Below are 16478 nucleotides of genomic sequence, written 5' to 3'. Positions count from 1 at the left end.
CGGACAAGACGCAAAAAAGTATATTTTTAATTTAACAGTGCAGCTGCTTTCAGAATTATCGATCTGTTATCCAATAAAAAGACAGCAATTTACGTTTTATTCCTTTTGACCCCCTCATAAACATATCTTTTTTCTAGTGCGGATCAATTATTCTCTGCCAGCCTCTCATAAATGATTCTGGATTGCCCGTATCCGAGGCAGGAACTTTCTACGACTAGTGAAATCGAAGTAAAGGTACGGTTTTCAGAGTTATATTCAAAAATCCCATAGAAAATATTACATAAATGCCCTAGATATATCATTATAAATATTGATGTGTTCTGAACATATATTCAGTTCGCTAATTTAACAAGCAAAACTAAATTAGTATTGAAGGAAATCATTAGTATGATTACCCTGTCTAAAAAAATATAAACATTGTAAACAAATCTTGATGAGCGCGACTGTGGCCTATATTTGTCGAGGCAATCATTGCGGTTGACTTCTAGCAAAACGCGTCTAGGGAAGAACTATAGCGGGTTCTTAGCTAATGACTAACTGAAAGGTGCTCGGGGAACTAAGAACTTGTGGGTGCTCAGTGAACAAAAAACTTGTGGGTTATAAATAAGAATAACAAAGAACTTGTGGGTTGTAAATAACAAAAAACTTGTGTTTTATTAATAACAAGGAACTTGTAGGTTATAAATAACGAAGAACTTGTGGGTTATAAATAACAAAGAATTTGTGGATCATAAGTAACAAAGAAATTGATGGTTATAAATAACAAATAACTTGTGGGTTATAAATAGCAAAGAACTTGTGGGTTTTAAATAACAAAAAATTGTGTAATATTAATAACAAAAAAACTTGTGGTTATAAATAACAAAGAACTCGATGGTTATACATAAGAAAAAACTTTTGGTGGCCTGTAAAAATAAACTTGGTTTTTCACTAAGAGTAAACTTGCAAGTTTTTGATCAAGAAATAACTCAAAAGTTCTCATGGAGAACTAATTAACGTATAGATTCTCGATGAAGAAAACTTCGAATTTCAAATAAAAAGTTGCATTTTTCAAGAACAAAGAACTTGGCTGAGCTTTAATACCAGACAATTTATGGACGAGTTCTCAATGACATAGAACTTTTAGATTCTCAATAACGAAAATAATTCTGGGTTCTCAATAACAGGGAATTTACCGACAGGTTCTCAGTTACAAAGAACTTATGGGTTATCAATTACAGAAAACTCTTTAATTTTAGATAAAAACAGGGGTTTGAGTCTTCAGTCATAGACAATATACGGGTTCTCAGTTAAAGGCAATATACGGGTTCTCAGTTAAAGGCAATATACGGTTCTCAGTTAAAGAAAATATACGGGTTCTCAGTTAAAGGCAATATACGGTTCACAGCTAAAGACAATATACGGGTTCTCAGTTAAAGACAATAAACGGGTTCTCAGTTAAAGACAATATACGGTTCTCAGTTAAAGAGTATACAGTTCTCAATTAAAGAAAATAAACGGTTCTCAGTTAAAGACAATGTACGGTTCTCAGTTAAAGACAATATACTGGGTTCTCAGTTATAGACAATAAACGGGTTCTCAGTTAAAGACAATATGCGGGTTCTCAGTTGAAGACAATATACGGGTTCTCACTTAAAGACAATATACGGTTCTCAGTTAAAAAAATATACGGGTTCTCAGTTAACGACAATATGCGGGTTCTCAGTTAAAGACAATATGCGGGTTCTCAGTTGAAGACAATATACGGTTCTCAGTCAGAGACAATATACGGTTCTCAATTAAAGACAATATACGGTTCTCCGTTAAAGACAATATACGGTTCTCCGTTAAAGACAATATGCGGTTCTCAATTAAAGACAATATACGGTTCTCACTTAAAGACAATACACAGTTCTCAGTTAAAGAAAATATGTGGTTCTCAGTTATAGACAATAAACGGGTTCTCAGTTAAAAACAATATCCGGTTCTCAGTTTATGAGAGGCGTAGAAATCTCTGCTTTCTTTCGGCATGAATTATTTGTAATATTTTTTTCAATCAACGATACGCCATACATTCTACAATATTATATGATACAATACCCTCTTCGTGATAGATATATCAGAACTAAAGAGATATATAAAATAAAAAGAGGTATATCAGTTCAAAATCTATTTGGAAACTAATAAATACAAATTGAGCGGGCCAGTTCCTATGACCAGCGAGGCTGATGACATGCGATGTGTAAACAAAACCTGCCATGGATTTCTTTGGACGTGACTGTTAAGTTATTAATTTGTTAATATAATTAATGCTAATGTCTCAATGTTTACACATGCGCTACGCTGATGGTCAAAGCGCTCTCTGCAGCGCTGGATATTCTATCATCGGTTACTTTAAAATTACCCCTAGGCCAGCTTTGTGACGGAGATCTGGTTATAGAATCGAATAGAAGTGTCGGCACTGAAGAAGTAGGCCCATGGCCTGTTGCCGACAGCTGGATACAGCAAGACGGTAGCGAGATGACAATGGAAGTGAGAAATGGGATTGGGATGTCCGTGGGTTTGGATTGTCCGTTTGTTGGGGTGGTGTGAGGTGGTGGTTCTTGGGAAGGCCACGAAATTTGGGGCTCTTCGAGAAAGACTTGGGTCTCACGAGCCCCACGAGTTGAACGTTAATTGTAAACCGAGCGAAAAGACCTGACGAACCACAAGCTCTTGACGACGAAGGGAGTTTGTAGTCTAAAGAAAAGAATGCAGGTTCAACAGGAGCGGACGAGGGGCGCGGGGTCGTCAGGAGCAGACGAGGGGCGCGGGGTCGTCAGGAGCAGACGAGGGGCGCGGGGTCGTGGGGATGTTCCAAGTAGTTGACGATGGCGACGACGCTCGCGTAGCTGCCCGTGACGAAGCCCAGCAACCCGAACGCGACGAGGGCAACCGCCTGGCGGGCGAGACATGAGGCATGATCACCGCCATGAGGCATGCACATATCAAGAGGCGTACCCACTGAGTGTGACCCACCTCGTATGTTTGGGTATGACCCACTTTATAAGTATGACCCACTTTATAAGTATGACCCACTTTATAAGTATGACCCACTTTATAAATATGACCCACTTTATAAGTATGACCCACTTTGACGGCGATGTAGTTGTAGCGGCCAGTCTCCGGCCAGATGGTCACCAGATGGACGATGGGCGGGAAGATGATGGCCAGGGTGGACGAGCTCACCGCCCCCACCAGGTTGATGAAGAGCCCGATGTTGGGTATGAGGGCGGCCAACATGACTGTACATATGTTGGGTATGAGGGCGGCCAACATGACTGTACATATGTTGGGTATGAGGGCGGCCGAATATTATTTCATATTATTTATTTCGATATAATATAAATGATATATTTATATAAAATATAATATTATAATATTATTAGTATTATTAATATTATATAATATTATTTCGGATATGCGAATATTTAAACTTGAAGAGACAGGAAGATACATCAAATCAGATGAAAAAATTTAATGATTCCACTCCACCGAAAGTTCAAACTTTAACTTCACGCATATTCAAGTTCTGATTTACAACAAATATAAGTTTTTATTTCCAGTTTAAAGTTCATCATAACTTACAGGTAAGTAGATAAGTAGTATAGTATTATAGGTAAGGTTATAACAAATTATAACTCACATGTTTGATAAGATAAGGTCATGGATAAGTGATAAGATAAGGTCATGGATGAGTGATAAGATAAGGTCATGGATAAGTGATAAGATAAGGTCATGGATAATTGATATGATAAGGTCATGGATAAGTGATAAGATAAGGTCATGGATACGTGATATGATAAGGTCATGGATAAGTGATATGCTTTAATGAATATACCAATGATTGCGCGGAAAATAGAATAGATGAATAATTGAATCTAAATGGCTTGATAGAAAAGTAGGTAATGATGTTTGAGTTAATAAAATTAATGAGGGCGTTAAGAAAAACGAATGAAAACCGTTCAAAAGTTGATGAGTACGTTAGAAATGTCAACGAGAACATGTGGAATGGTAATGAGAACATGTGGAATGGTAATGAGAACATGTGGAATGGTAATNGAGGGTAATGGAGCCCTGCCACTCACGTCTCGTCGGGGGGCAGGTTGAGGGTAATGGAGCCCTGCCACTCACGTCTCGTCGGGGGGCAGGTTGAGGGTAATGGAGCCCTGCCACTCACGTCTCGTCGGGGGGCAGGTTGAGGGTAATGGAGCCCTGCCACTCACGTCTCGTCGGGGGGCAGGTTGAGGGTAATGGAGCCCTGCCACTCACGTCTCGTCGGGGGGCAGGTTGAGGGTAATGGAGCCCTGCCACTCACGTCTCGTCGGGGGGCAGGTTGAGGGTAATGGAGCCCTGCCACTCACGTCTCGTCGGGGGGCAGGTTGAGGGTAATGGAGCCCTGCCACTCACGTCTCGTCGGGGGGCAGGTTGAGGGTAATGGAGCCCTGCCACTCACGTCTCGTCGGGGGGCAGGTTGAGGGTAATGGAGCCCTGCCACTCACGTCTCGTCGGGGGGCAGGTTGAGGGTAATGGAGCCCTGCCACTCACGTCTCGTCGGGGGGCAGGTTGAGGGTAATGGAGCCCTGCCACTCACGTCTCGTCGGGGGGCAGGTTGAGGGTAATGGAGCCCTGCCACTCACGTCTCGTCGGGGGGCAGGTTGAGGGTAATGGAGCCCTGCCACTCACGTCTCGTCGGGGGGCAGGTTGAGGGTAATGGAGCCCTGCCACTCACGTCTCGTCGGGGGGCAGGTTGAGGGTAATGGAGCCCTGCCACTCACGTCTCGTCGGGGGGCAGGTTGAGGGTAATGGAGCCCTGCCACTCACGTCTCGTCGGGGGGCAGGTTGAGGGTAATGGAGCCCTGCCACTCACGTCTCGTCGGGGGGCAGGTTGAGGGTAATGGAGCCCTGCCACTCACGTCTCGTCGGGGGGCAGGTTGAGGGTAATGGAGCCCTGCCACTCACGTCTCGTCGGGGGGCAGGTTGAGGGTAATGGAGCCCTGCCACTCACGTCTCGTCGGGGGGCAGGTTGAGGGTAATGGACCCCTGTACCAGGTCCCCGTACTGCAGGTACCCAAAGTACCCCACAGCAGCGAAGAGGACCACCACGAGCGCCATGCCCGTGTTGAGGACACCGAAGGCGCCGCCGAACTCGCGAGGGCAACGCATCTTGTTCTCCAGGGGCAGGATCTGAGGGGGGGGAGTTAAATGAGGGTGAGAGGGACTTAATATCTGGAATAAAATGTGAATCAAATACTGGCATCATAATTCAACTTATTCTCATGAGGCAGAATCTGATGGGTGGAGTTTAGAAGTGACATGGTAGAAATTAATGCGACCTGTATTCATGTGACCTGTGTTAATGTGACCTGTATTATTGCGGACTGTATTAATGTAGGTACCTGCATTCTACCTCTTGATACAAAAACCATGAATTAAATAACTCGAATACAAACAAGATAATACGAGCAAAGGACGGCAGAGTATTTTTCACTCAATTACTGACGCGAGACGCGAGGTTTTTTCCCTCTGCCACATATGCTGTAGTGACGTCTTTAGTTCAATATACTTAAGGGGAGCGTCTACCCTAAAATTGAAAATTTTTACTTTTTCGGTTTTCATACTAATTTTAAAGCTGACATTCTGCCCTATCCAACGGTACCACTGCCATCTCTCTACGTTGATTTATGATTTCACGACATTTCATGAAAGGGGGGCGGGTGGGGGAGTTCTTTAAGTAATTAGATAGGAACTAATTAGCTGATGAGCTCTTTATATATAGAGTCCACTTGAGTTGTGCTGCAGTTACGTGTTTAGTCTCATCTTAAAGCTGACATTCTGGCCTATCCAATGGTACCACTACCATACATGTACGTCGATTTTTACGTACACGACACTTCATGAAAGGGACGCGGGGGGGAGTTCTTTCAGTAATTAGATATGAGATAATTCGCTATCCACCACTACAAATATAGTGTTTTGTGTGAGGTCTGACTCAGTGTGCCTCCGGGCTTTGTAGGGAGAGATGCACATGTAGTTGCTCCCATCATCCTTGAGTGGAATCAAGCTCCAGAAACGTTTAGTTTGGTATCTATGCTACATTGAGCGCATATTGTGGTGCGCGCGGGACTTGTCGCGCTCTTTTCAACATACACACTTATTGTCACGGAAAACCTATCTCCTCCTAGAGTTTTGAAGCTATAACAATGAGACATATACCATTCGATTCGCAAAAAATAGATCTACAAAACGACCTAGCCGTTTTTTCAATTTCGACATAGTTTGGATTTTATTTCTGAAAAAGGGGGGGTGGAAAGGGGTAAAATCGAAAAATTTCCGAAAACTTTACGAAAAATGCTCCCACGCCCGCAAAAATTAGAAATGAAAAAAAAACGGCTAGGTCGTTTTATAGATTTTACGCATCGAATGATATGTGTCTCGATGTCGTAGCTTGAAAATCCCAGGAGAAGATAGATTTCAAAAGTACCCTCTTTTTTGACCGTTTTCTATGAATTTCACGTTTTATTTCATTTTTTTCGAAAAATTTACACGAACATAATGTGAGTTTTTTTCCATTTTACATATGTGTACCAAGTTTCAGAGTGATCCGTTTGTAAATAGCCGAGATAATTTTTGGGGTAGACGCTCCCCTTAACCCCTTACGCCCCTCACCAGCGCCCTACTTAGCCTCTCATGCCCCTCACCAGCGCCCTACTTAGCCCCCATGCCCCTCACCAGCCCGATGCCCTCGAAGGCGTAGATGGCGCTGCTGAAGTAGAGGGGCAGGCCCATCCAGCCCGCGAAGAAGGGTCGGGCCACGGCCCCCTCGGACCCCAGGTCCCGCACCAGGTAGTAGAAGGTGAAGATGAACCCCAGGGTCATGAGCAGCCCCGCCGTCAGCGAGATAGGGGTCAGGTGCTGGGGTCGGGGAGGCGATGGGGGTCAGGTGCTGGGGTCGGGGAGGGGATGGGGGTGAGGTGCTGGGGTCGAGGTGGAGATGGGGTCAGGTGCTGGGGTCGGGGTGGANCCCACCAGGCTATGCAGCACATAGCATGTAGTGCCACCAGGCTATGCAGCACATAGCATGTAGTCCCACCAGGCTATGCAGCACATAGCATGTAGTCCCACCAGACCATGCAGCACATAGCATGTAGTGCCACCAGGCTATGCAGCACATAGCATGTAGTCCCACCAGACCATGCAGCACATAGCATGTAGTCCCACAGGCTATGCAGCACATAGCATGTAGTCCCACAGGCTATGCAGCACATAGCATGTAGTGCCACCAGACTATGCAGCACATAGCATGTAGTCCCCACCAGGCTATGCAGCACATAGCATGTAGTGTCACCAGGCTATGCAGCACATAGCATGTAGCCCCACCTTGAGCTCGGGTATGTAGCACAGCAGCAGCACGGGGACCAGCATGATGATCATGTAGCCCAGCATGCTTATGCCGGTGCCGCCAGTCATGCACTCTATGGCCTGTAAAACCCAAAAAGCACACTATGAAATTTGTGAATAAAAGTTACATGATTATAAATTATGATTATGTGATTTCAAATTATGTGATTTTAAATTATGATTTTTAATAATTTAAATTATGTGATTTTTAAATTTAAATTGTCTGATTTAAAGTAAATAGGGGAATGGTGAGGAGAATAGACGAAATTAGACGACATGAAATTCTGGGGAGAAAAAAGTTAAAAGTTCAATAATGATAGCAAGCAACTACCTGGTGAGCTTAACGATGATGATATAATCATTGTATTCGTTGATGATAATATAATCATTGTACATGTAATCTTGCATGCAATTAAATAGAATAAGGAGGCATTTATGTCGTCGGCCGAGGCTTCACAATACACATTTTCTTACATTAATTGATATAATTTGCGGACCTGAATATAAAATGTGGAGTCATGTTCCTTCGTTTAAAACATATTCGTGACCTGCAACACGCATTCGTGACCTGCTACACGCATTCATGACCTGGTACACGTATTCGTGACCTGCAACACGCATTCGTGACCTGCTACACGCATTCGTGACCTGCTACACGCATTCGTGACGTGGTACACGCATTCGTGACCTGCTACACGCATTCGGTACCTGGTACAAGTTCTGCGGCACGAACACGAAGTACACGCAGCAGAAGCCGAGTTGCGTGACCACCAGGAAGGCGGCCATCGTCGCCCGCACCGCCCCCGCCTGGCGGCGTACGGCCCTGAGGAAAATTACTGGCTCTAATTGTCCAAAATGTGAGACAGTTTCTGGCGACAGGTGATACATATTTCATTCTCAGAAAAATTTCTAGGTCATTTTGTCCCAAAAAAGTTTGACTTTAAAAAAAATTGAAAACTTTTTATGTTGGGGTTTAAAAATTTTCTCATCCACAGCACAAGCTGAGAGCGGTGGTATCACTGATACGCCTTCTTGCTGAGCCGAATTGAGTCAGGATGACTCACTCATCGTTATTTGGACAAAGTCCCACTCATTGCTCTGCGTGTATGCTGTCAGTTATACTTGAAGAATTTAACAAACGAAAAAAATGACAGTGAAATTCAAAACGTCATCATTAAATTAATTCTTTAACATTTTAAAGGCGACTTCTTCGCTTCTGAATTCTAATTCAATTTGCAATAAGTGTAAGCTAACTACGTTGATAATTATCGAATATAGATCATTATTTAAACCGCCTAATGGTTCATAATTCTATATCAATACTGATGTAACCATAAGAAGCATATTAATAAGATGAATGCTAATTCGTTTAATTGCACGACATTGTAAATGAGTTGTACGCGTTTACTTATTATTGATGCTCGACACCCAGCATCAAGCATCAATAAATAAGATAAATGTTAATTCGATTAATTGCTTGACGCCCGGCACGTCTGTAACGCCGACTCCAACAGACAGATGCGCCTGCCACTCAGAAAATTTAGTGAGATTATGTCCCAATATTTTTGCCATTTTAGCGTTTTTGTTGGTCATTCTGGCCCAGTTTACACTGTTAGAAAAAAACGGTGAAAAAACGGTCCTACTGGCGTTCTAGTGGCCGGTCGCCCCGTGAAAATAAACTGTTTTGCCGTTTTTATCAGATGTTTCAAGGATTTCTAGTGTTAAATTAGAATAAAAACGGCGACACGGTGTTTATTTTCACGTGCCGACCGGCCACTGAAACGCTGGTACTAACGTTAATTAACGCCGGTAATACCGTTAATTAACGCCGGTAATACCTTTAATTAACGCCGGTAATACCGGTAATTAACGCCGGTAATACCTTTAACGGTAATTTTTCTAACAGTATATAGCCCTGCAAAATGTCATATCCGTGCTACGTCCGCTCCCTGCTCGTGATGCGTGTTACTATGCGGACATATTTACGGTGTGCATGTAATAGCATCTTACATTAGATCTTTTGCATCGTATAGCCATATTTTATCTTCAAACAAGAAGATAAATTGCGATCAATTGAAGCAATTGAACAATCAAGACAGGCAACACACAACAATTGATCAATCTACACAGCCAACACAAGACATGACCGCACGATGTCTTAACAACTTCAGTCACGCATGTTGTACGAGGAAGAGTCTGCACGTTTACTCTGTATTACTTTTTCTGCGTTATTGCGTTGTTATATGATTAAGTATTGAATAAATCAAAATTATGCGTTAAGTTATCTGAAGTTTCATATCTGATAAAATTGTTCTAGTTGTTAGGTGTGATTTAGAATTGGATTTAAGTATTAATTTTTTCTAAGCCTATTCAATTCAAAATTTATTACCATTTTATCAGTAGCTTTTTTCAGCTGTGATTGTTATTTAACGTAGTTATAAAATATGAAGCGAAGCCTGAGATCAACTTCCCAACAGACAAGCTACGTTGCAATAACGTTGATTGAATGTTAATTCAACGTTAATTTAACGTTAATTAAACGTAATCTGATTCTATTTAACATTATTCGTCCTCCCACTAGCCCATGCCTCCCCTTCCCCCATGCCCCCACTCCTCCTTTACCCCCACCTGAAGGGGGATGAGCTGAACGCCACCTCCGCGGTGCCCTCGTAGCTCAGCGCCGAGGCTCCCGTCCGCGCACACAGCGCCTTGGAGCTGTGGAGCTGGAGGGCAGGGGGTTAATGTGGGGGTAGATGCGGGGGGTAAATACGGGGGTTAAATATTGAATTTATAATCGCAATATCAGGAGAAAGAACTGGTGTTTGATTAAAGTTAAGTATAGGGCACGAACTTAAATAGGATTATGCCACGTGGGTATAAGAGGGTTTTCGCATTTTGGGCCCACCATGCGGTACCCGGCGGGATAACCACGTTATGCCCAGTGGGCCCAACCCCAACGAAATTCGGGGACCGTCGAGGCTTCAGCAGAATAGTCGCTACACTTGACACAAAGTTATTTGGGTCTTACACTGAGAGAAATGGGCGGGTCTGGATGACCACTTTGATGAGTCAACCGTGTCCGAAAATCGATGCACTTTTTTGACTCATTTGCCCCATTTGTGGGTCATACTGACCCATTAAATTTCAAGCATGACTCATTTGTGACGTTAAATCGCTCTGACGCCCAGATGCTAACTACGTATCCATGCTACGGGTGGCGTCATAAGGGATTTGACGTCACAAGTGAGTCATGCCTGGAATTTAATGGGTCAGTATGACCCACAAATGGGGCAAGTGAGTCAAAAAAGTGCATCGATTTTCGGACGCGGTTGACTCATCAAAGTGGGTCATCCAGACCCGCCCATTTCTCTCAGTGAATTCTTGGCCACCAGATCGAAATCAGCGTTTTTGACAGAATCTCCTATCCGACTTTATGGTCGCTTGAGAGTATGACAAGAGTTGGCCGAGCCGAGTCATACCAAGACAGCCAGCTGCCCAGAGGCTGCCCTTGGAACCCTGAGCCAAAGCAGACACATGCAGAGCGACTTATTTACGCGCTCCCCGAGTCCCAGGCGGCATCTAATTTACAGTCGGACCCGCAGGTAGATTTTGTTGAGGAACTCGCAACCATGCAGTGCATGGCTGGAGTCCCCAGCACCTGCATGCAGTGCATGAAAACGAAGCGAATCGCCCAACAGCAACTGCCTGTACTGTATACAGGTGCAGCCAATCACCCACCAGCAGCTGCATGCAGTGAATGCAGGTGCAGCCAATCACCCACCAGCAGCTGCATGCAGTGAATGCAGATTGCGCCAATCACCGGGATGCCAATCAGCCCCACGTAGAGCCCCGCGTGCATGAAGGCCTCAGGCATGTTCAGGATACCGGGGCCAATGTTGCCCTTGAGTAGATGGACGAACGTCGCGAACGATCTACCGAGTAGATCAGTAGGTAGATCATAGGGTGAATCAGGGGTAGATCAGGAGCAGCTCATTGCGTTGATCAGGGTTAGATCAAGAGGTGAATCAGGGGTAGACTTTTATTAGATCAGGGTTAGATTATCGGGTATATCAGCAGAAGATCAGGAGTAAATCATTTGTAGATCAATATTAGATCAGAGGCAGATCCGGGGTTGCTAGTAAAAAATCAGGGTGGGGACCGGGAAGTCTTTACGTGGGGAGGGGTGCCATGAATGGTAGGGTGCAGGGGGTTGAGTACTCACGAGGTGGCGTGTTTCAAGTCCCGCTCGTCGCCCACGGGGGCGACGCTCCTTGTCGTTGTCGCCCCATCGACAACGTTGTCGTCCTCCTTGTCGTTGTCGCCCTGAGTGCAAATCATCATTAAACTAGCTGTAGCTATGGTGATAAGCGACAGTTGGATGATACCTGGATGATACTTTTAATAATGATCAGATGCAGTGATGACAATTTCTCTTGCAAAGCATTCTCTGGTTAGAATAATTGAGTTGATTATCAAGCTAATCTAGCAGATGATTTGGAAGTTAACAACCATGGTATTTCATGGTATTTATGTCAACACTCAGAATTAAGGGCTCTCTCACTGTTTAACCTCTAAACGTATTGTGAACATACGAGTCACAGTTGAAAATCTACTTTCGTATTTAGAAAACCAATTAGCCAAAACCCAATTTAAGGTATAATCTCACAATTAATGTTTTTACTCATAGAACTGGACAAAAGAATCGTCTGATTATACCAGGCTCAATTTTTGATTACCGCCATAACGGTCGCCCTAGAGTTCATTTAGAGTAGTGTCGGCCGAATGTATATATATACCCTCTTCTTTTTTATGCCGAAACTTGCCTCGAAACTGAGACCCAAACAAACTTTGGAATCGCTTAAGCTTCTGGCTTTGGTAATTTGTTGCTGAACGGCTCTGAAATCCCTTTAGGATTTGAAATAGGCTCAGGAGAGGCCTTGATAGTCAATTAGAAGTCAGGCCGGTTTTTGATTTCGTTGAATTAAGTTTATCATTTCCTTTTGAAATCATTGCCCCTGATCGAAGTTACCATCTCTACACTCGGAATAATTTAATGACTGTCAAAATATCCTAATATTGATGAACATCATGCCCTGGTTTGGGTCTTCCTGACGCACTTTTGCCCGACAGAAGATTGTATCAGTGCTACGCGCAAGAGATAACGACACTATTTGGCCAACATTATAAATATACCCATTCACTTTTCTACAGTCAAAGTCATAAGTGACGTCACCACTCACAATGAACGCAACCACTCTCAATTAGAGTGATCTTAGGTCACATCACTCACCGGCAGGGTCACCGGAACGTCTTGTAGAGCAAGGCCTGTTGTTGCCGCCTGAGAAATACCGGGACGTTAAAATAAACATCTTCGCCGGTTTTGGAAATTATCGTTGGTATTGATAATGATAAGTAAATTAATTAAATAAATCTATCATTTAACATAACAATATCACCATTAAATGTGTATAACATTAATCGATCATTTATTGCCATTCATTTCAGCGACAATTTTTTAATAATAATAATAACTACAATGATGAGTAGATCACTGCACTAAGTGTACTATTTATCCTAACTATATAAACTGTGGCAGTTACCAATATATCTACCATCTACCCTCACCACATTAACAATGTTAGGTAGATCAGTGTGCCATGTCTACTTATCTACGCCAACAATCAACACAGCTGATAAGATTGCAACAATCATCGACATCAACACGATGATCCACAATATTTTATCTCGGTATAGCATTATTTTGTTGTTGTTGTTCTGTTATTTTTATCACCGCACGTATTATTTTTATTGGTGTAAACATGAGTGTGGATTTTGTAGTGTGTACATTTAAGTTATTGTTGGTTTTTGTTAATTTACCCGTCATTGTTGTTTCTGTTGTTGGTGTGTTTAACATCATTGTCTTTTCTAGTATTAGGTATATTATGTCTAATAATGATAATATAATATAATAATAATAAAATATAATATAATATAATATAATAATAATAAAATATAATATAATATAATATAATATAATATAATATAATAATAATAATATAATAATAACAATACCCCTATGTTGCTGTTGTTGGTCCAGGGCGGCGGCGAGACAGCCATCATCGCGTCATTTGCATACATAAATTGGATAGATTAATTGTATAGATTTATTGGACCAATGAATTTGCACAATGAATTTGATAAATTAATTGAACGAATATATTTTATGAATCAATATAATTTATTTTAGGTGAATATTCGTACGCTGTATGTTGTTATAGATATAGGCTTGCGGCACACATTGTGTCCTAATGAGCCACGAGTCTTATTCCGACGCTCACTCAAAACAATGAATGGTGAGATATTTGGATATAACGCCTATATATCTTGGAACAATCTGTTATAATTGTTGATACTAATATTAGTTCATCATCTGTTGCTACACTACAGCTTGAATTAACACGTTGGCCGCGAGTGCCGATTTGGTCTGTTCGCCGTACGAACGACATGCAGGTTCAAACTTCTCAAACTTGTATATTTAAATTCCCCCATATTACGCATAGGAATGACAATGGAAAGAGTTTGGTGTCCTATTGTTCATCATCCTGAGTAAAATTGTGGGAATTTACATTGTTTGTTCAGTTATATTTGCCTTATATAGATAATTCATCGTCTATGTCGTCTTGTGCTTATATTCCTTTAAATGTTTTTCAGAGTTATAATATCTATGCTTACAATAATATATTTTTGAGTAAATATTGTAAATTTGATTGTACTCATTTCAGCTAGATTTTTTCTTTCACATTAGCATCACGAACGCGAAGAATTTCTACGGAATGGAGATCAAGTAAATTTCAGAGACAGATGATGAGATGGATTCTTCAAGTGAAAGCTGCAGTGATGAATCAGAATTAGACTTTGCCCCAACTGGTTCCAGTTCTAACAGCCGGAATGAAGAAGAACCTCCAGAAGATTCATTTGAGAATGAAGATAAATTAAGCGCTGCATCAAGAAATCAGTAGAGAAAGTGCGCCTGATGCATGGATGGCTGTTAGTGCAAAATTAAGACAATATATCCTTACAGGCAAAGAAGAAGTTTGACGAAAATCCCGCCCAACTGGTCCAGAGAACACAGTAACGCTATTTGATACTTATAATCTCTTTGTAACAGAAGAAATTGTTTCGGAAATGGTAACAGAAATAAACAACTACGCTGATCAACACAAAGATGACAAGTGTTGAAGTTTTGCAGAACAGAAAGATTACATGAAGATCGCAACTGAAATGCTGCACCCCACAAATGATTATGAAATAAAGAAATTTTTGGGGCTGATAATTGCAATGTGATTAGTACGCAAACCAAAGCTGGAACTTTACTGTTCTAAAAAACGATTTATGACTTTTTATTAATATGCAATAACATGTCAAGAGATAGACATTCATTGCTTCTACACTTCGTGCACTTCAATGAAAATGCTCGTTCTGATTATTCAAAAGGCTTCATACATCAGAACCACTTGTGTTACAGCTAACTGGCAATAATTATTACAAGTCAACATATACACCATGCATCACGACTTGTGACAGACGAGTCAGTTACATTATTCCGAGGCAGAGTGAAGTTCTGACGATACGTTAATTCAAAGAATGACACACGCACAAGCCCGGCATACAGCTGTATAAACTTTGCTCAGCTGATGCCTACACTTGCAACCGTCACATATAAACTGGAAACATGGAACGGGAAGCCACTGTCTGCCATTTTGAATCTGTTTTTGCAGCAAAGTCAGCCCCTTAATTCTTGGACAGGTTTCAACTATTTTGCGGACAAAATTTGTTGACTGAAAAGATATTTTACTGTGGGGCACTAAAAAAATATCAAATTTGTTCCAGAAACACTTCTATATGTAAAAGTGAAAACAGGAGAAATGACATCGCAACACAACGCGGCTGGCAAAGTGTATCATTGGAAAGACAAGCGATCTGTCTTGTGCCTCTCAACTATTTCAGAGCACACGTTACAGATGCATTATTTCCATCGGGCAAGAAAAACCGTAATGGCATTGAAATTCTGCAGAAGCAGGATGTGTAATTTAAAAAAAAAAGGCTAAAAAGGCGTAAACATTTCATGATCAGATGACTTCGTATAGTACGGCTCTAAGACGAAGCACAAAATGGTACCGGAAAGTGGCAACTCAACTGCTAACTGGCACATCAGTTGTCAATGCATGGGTACTCTTCAACAAGTACTATTCTCGCCCCTCCATTTCAATTACAGAATTTTGGGAGCAAAAGCAATGTTTCTCATTACATGCAGCCACTCAGAGAGCGTAAAATCAGGACGTAGATCTGAAATTACCGAGGGTAAAAGAGGGTAGCGCACTCTGATAGAGCCAAACACAATTAAACCAGGAAGCGCTGCCATGAATGCTACAAGATTCTCTCAGCAAAAGAGGAAAGTGTCGTAGCAAGGGTGAAAACTTGCAGGGTAAAACCGTACTGATGACTCTTTAAGCAAACTATACTCGTGCGTTAATTGTTTTGCAATCGCGTGCACAGTTTAAAATAATGCTTTTTGCAACAACCAATGTTGCAGTTGCAGAGAAATAAAAATATACTTATTTTAATAATTACAATAATTTCGTTTTTATGCAGAGATACCAAAATTTTGTTTTCATCAATGCCCACGAATTTTGTCTCTTTTTTGCCACTCGCAGTTGAAAATAAAATTATTGCTCCATGCAGTATTTTACTTCAAACCCCTTCCTAACAGGCCTAATGGCCTGTTAAAATTGTAAATTTGCCATTAACATTGCAACTTTGAAAGAGAAATTTTATTTTATACAAATATTTATTTTTCATAGATATGTACAACATTCATATGTTCACATCGCGATTCTGGACAGTTCAGCGTGTATATTATGTATAGCGCACATCACAGCCAACGTGTTAATTCAGCTGAATACAGTAAAATACAGGACTGTGTGACAGTGGATTTGAATTATGAAATCTACAATAAAAAAGTCCTACATAAGGCTAAGCCTAAGGCGCTATGTTATCAC

The 16478-nt window shown here is 41.7% G+C and overlaps 1 protein-coding gene across 1 annotated transcript; it reads right to left on the bottom strand.

Annotated features, from left to right (window-relative positions):
* Nucleotides 1-825: 825 nt before the first annotated feature.
* LOC108667290 (proton-coupled amino acid transporter 4) lies at nt 826-11757 on the bottom strand. Its single transcript, XM_047885447.1, has 9 exons — nt 11642-11757; nt 11201-11351; nt 10048-10142; nt 8128-8242; nt 7399-7500; nt 6751-6933; nt 5027-5205; nt 3112-3304; nt 826-2917 (listed from the first exon to the last, which is right to left on the bottom strand). The coding sequence occupies exons 1-9, from the start codon at nt 11755-11757 to the stop codon at nt 2798-2800; spliced, it is 1254 nt and encodes a 417-aa protein (XP_047741403.1). The 3' UTR covers nt 826-2797.
* Nucleotides 11758-16478: the final 4721 nt, after the last annotated feature.

The sequence above is a fragment of the Hyalella azteca genome, unplaced genomic scaffold (genome assembly GCF_000764305.2).
Source record: "Hyalella azteca isolate HAZT.00-mixed unplaced genomic scaffold, Hazt_2.0.2 contig17970, whole genome shotgun sequence".
Classification (NCBI taxonomy): Eukaryota; Metazoa; Arthropoda; class Malacostraca; order Amphipoda; family Hyalellidae; genus Hyalella; species Hyalella azteca.
This window is presented reverse-complemented; position numbering and strand designations above follow the sequence as displayed.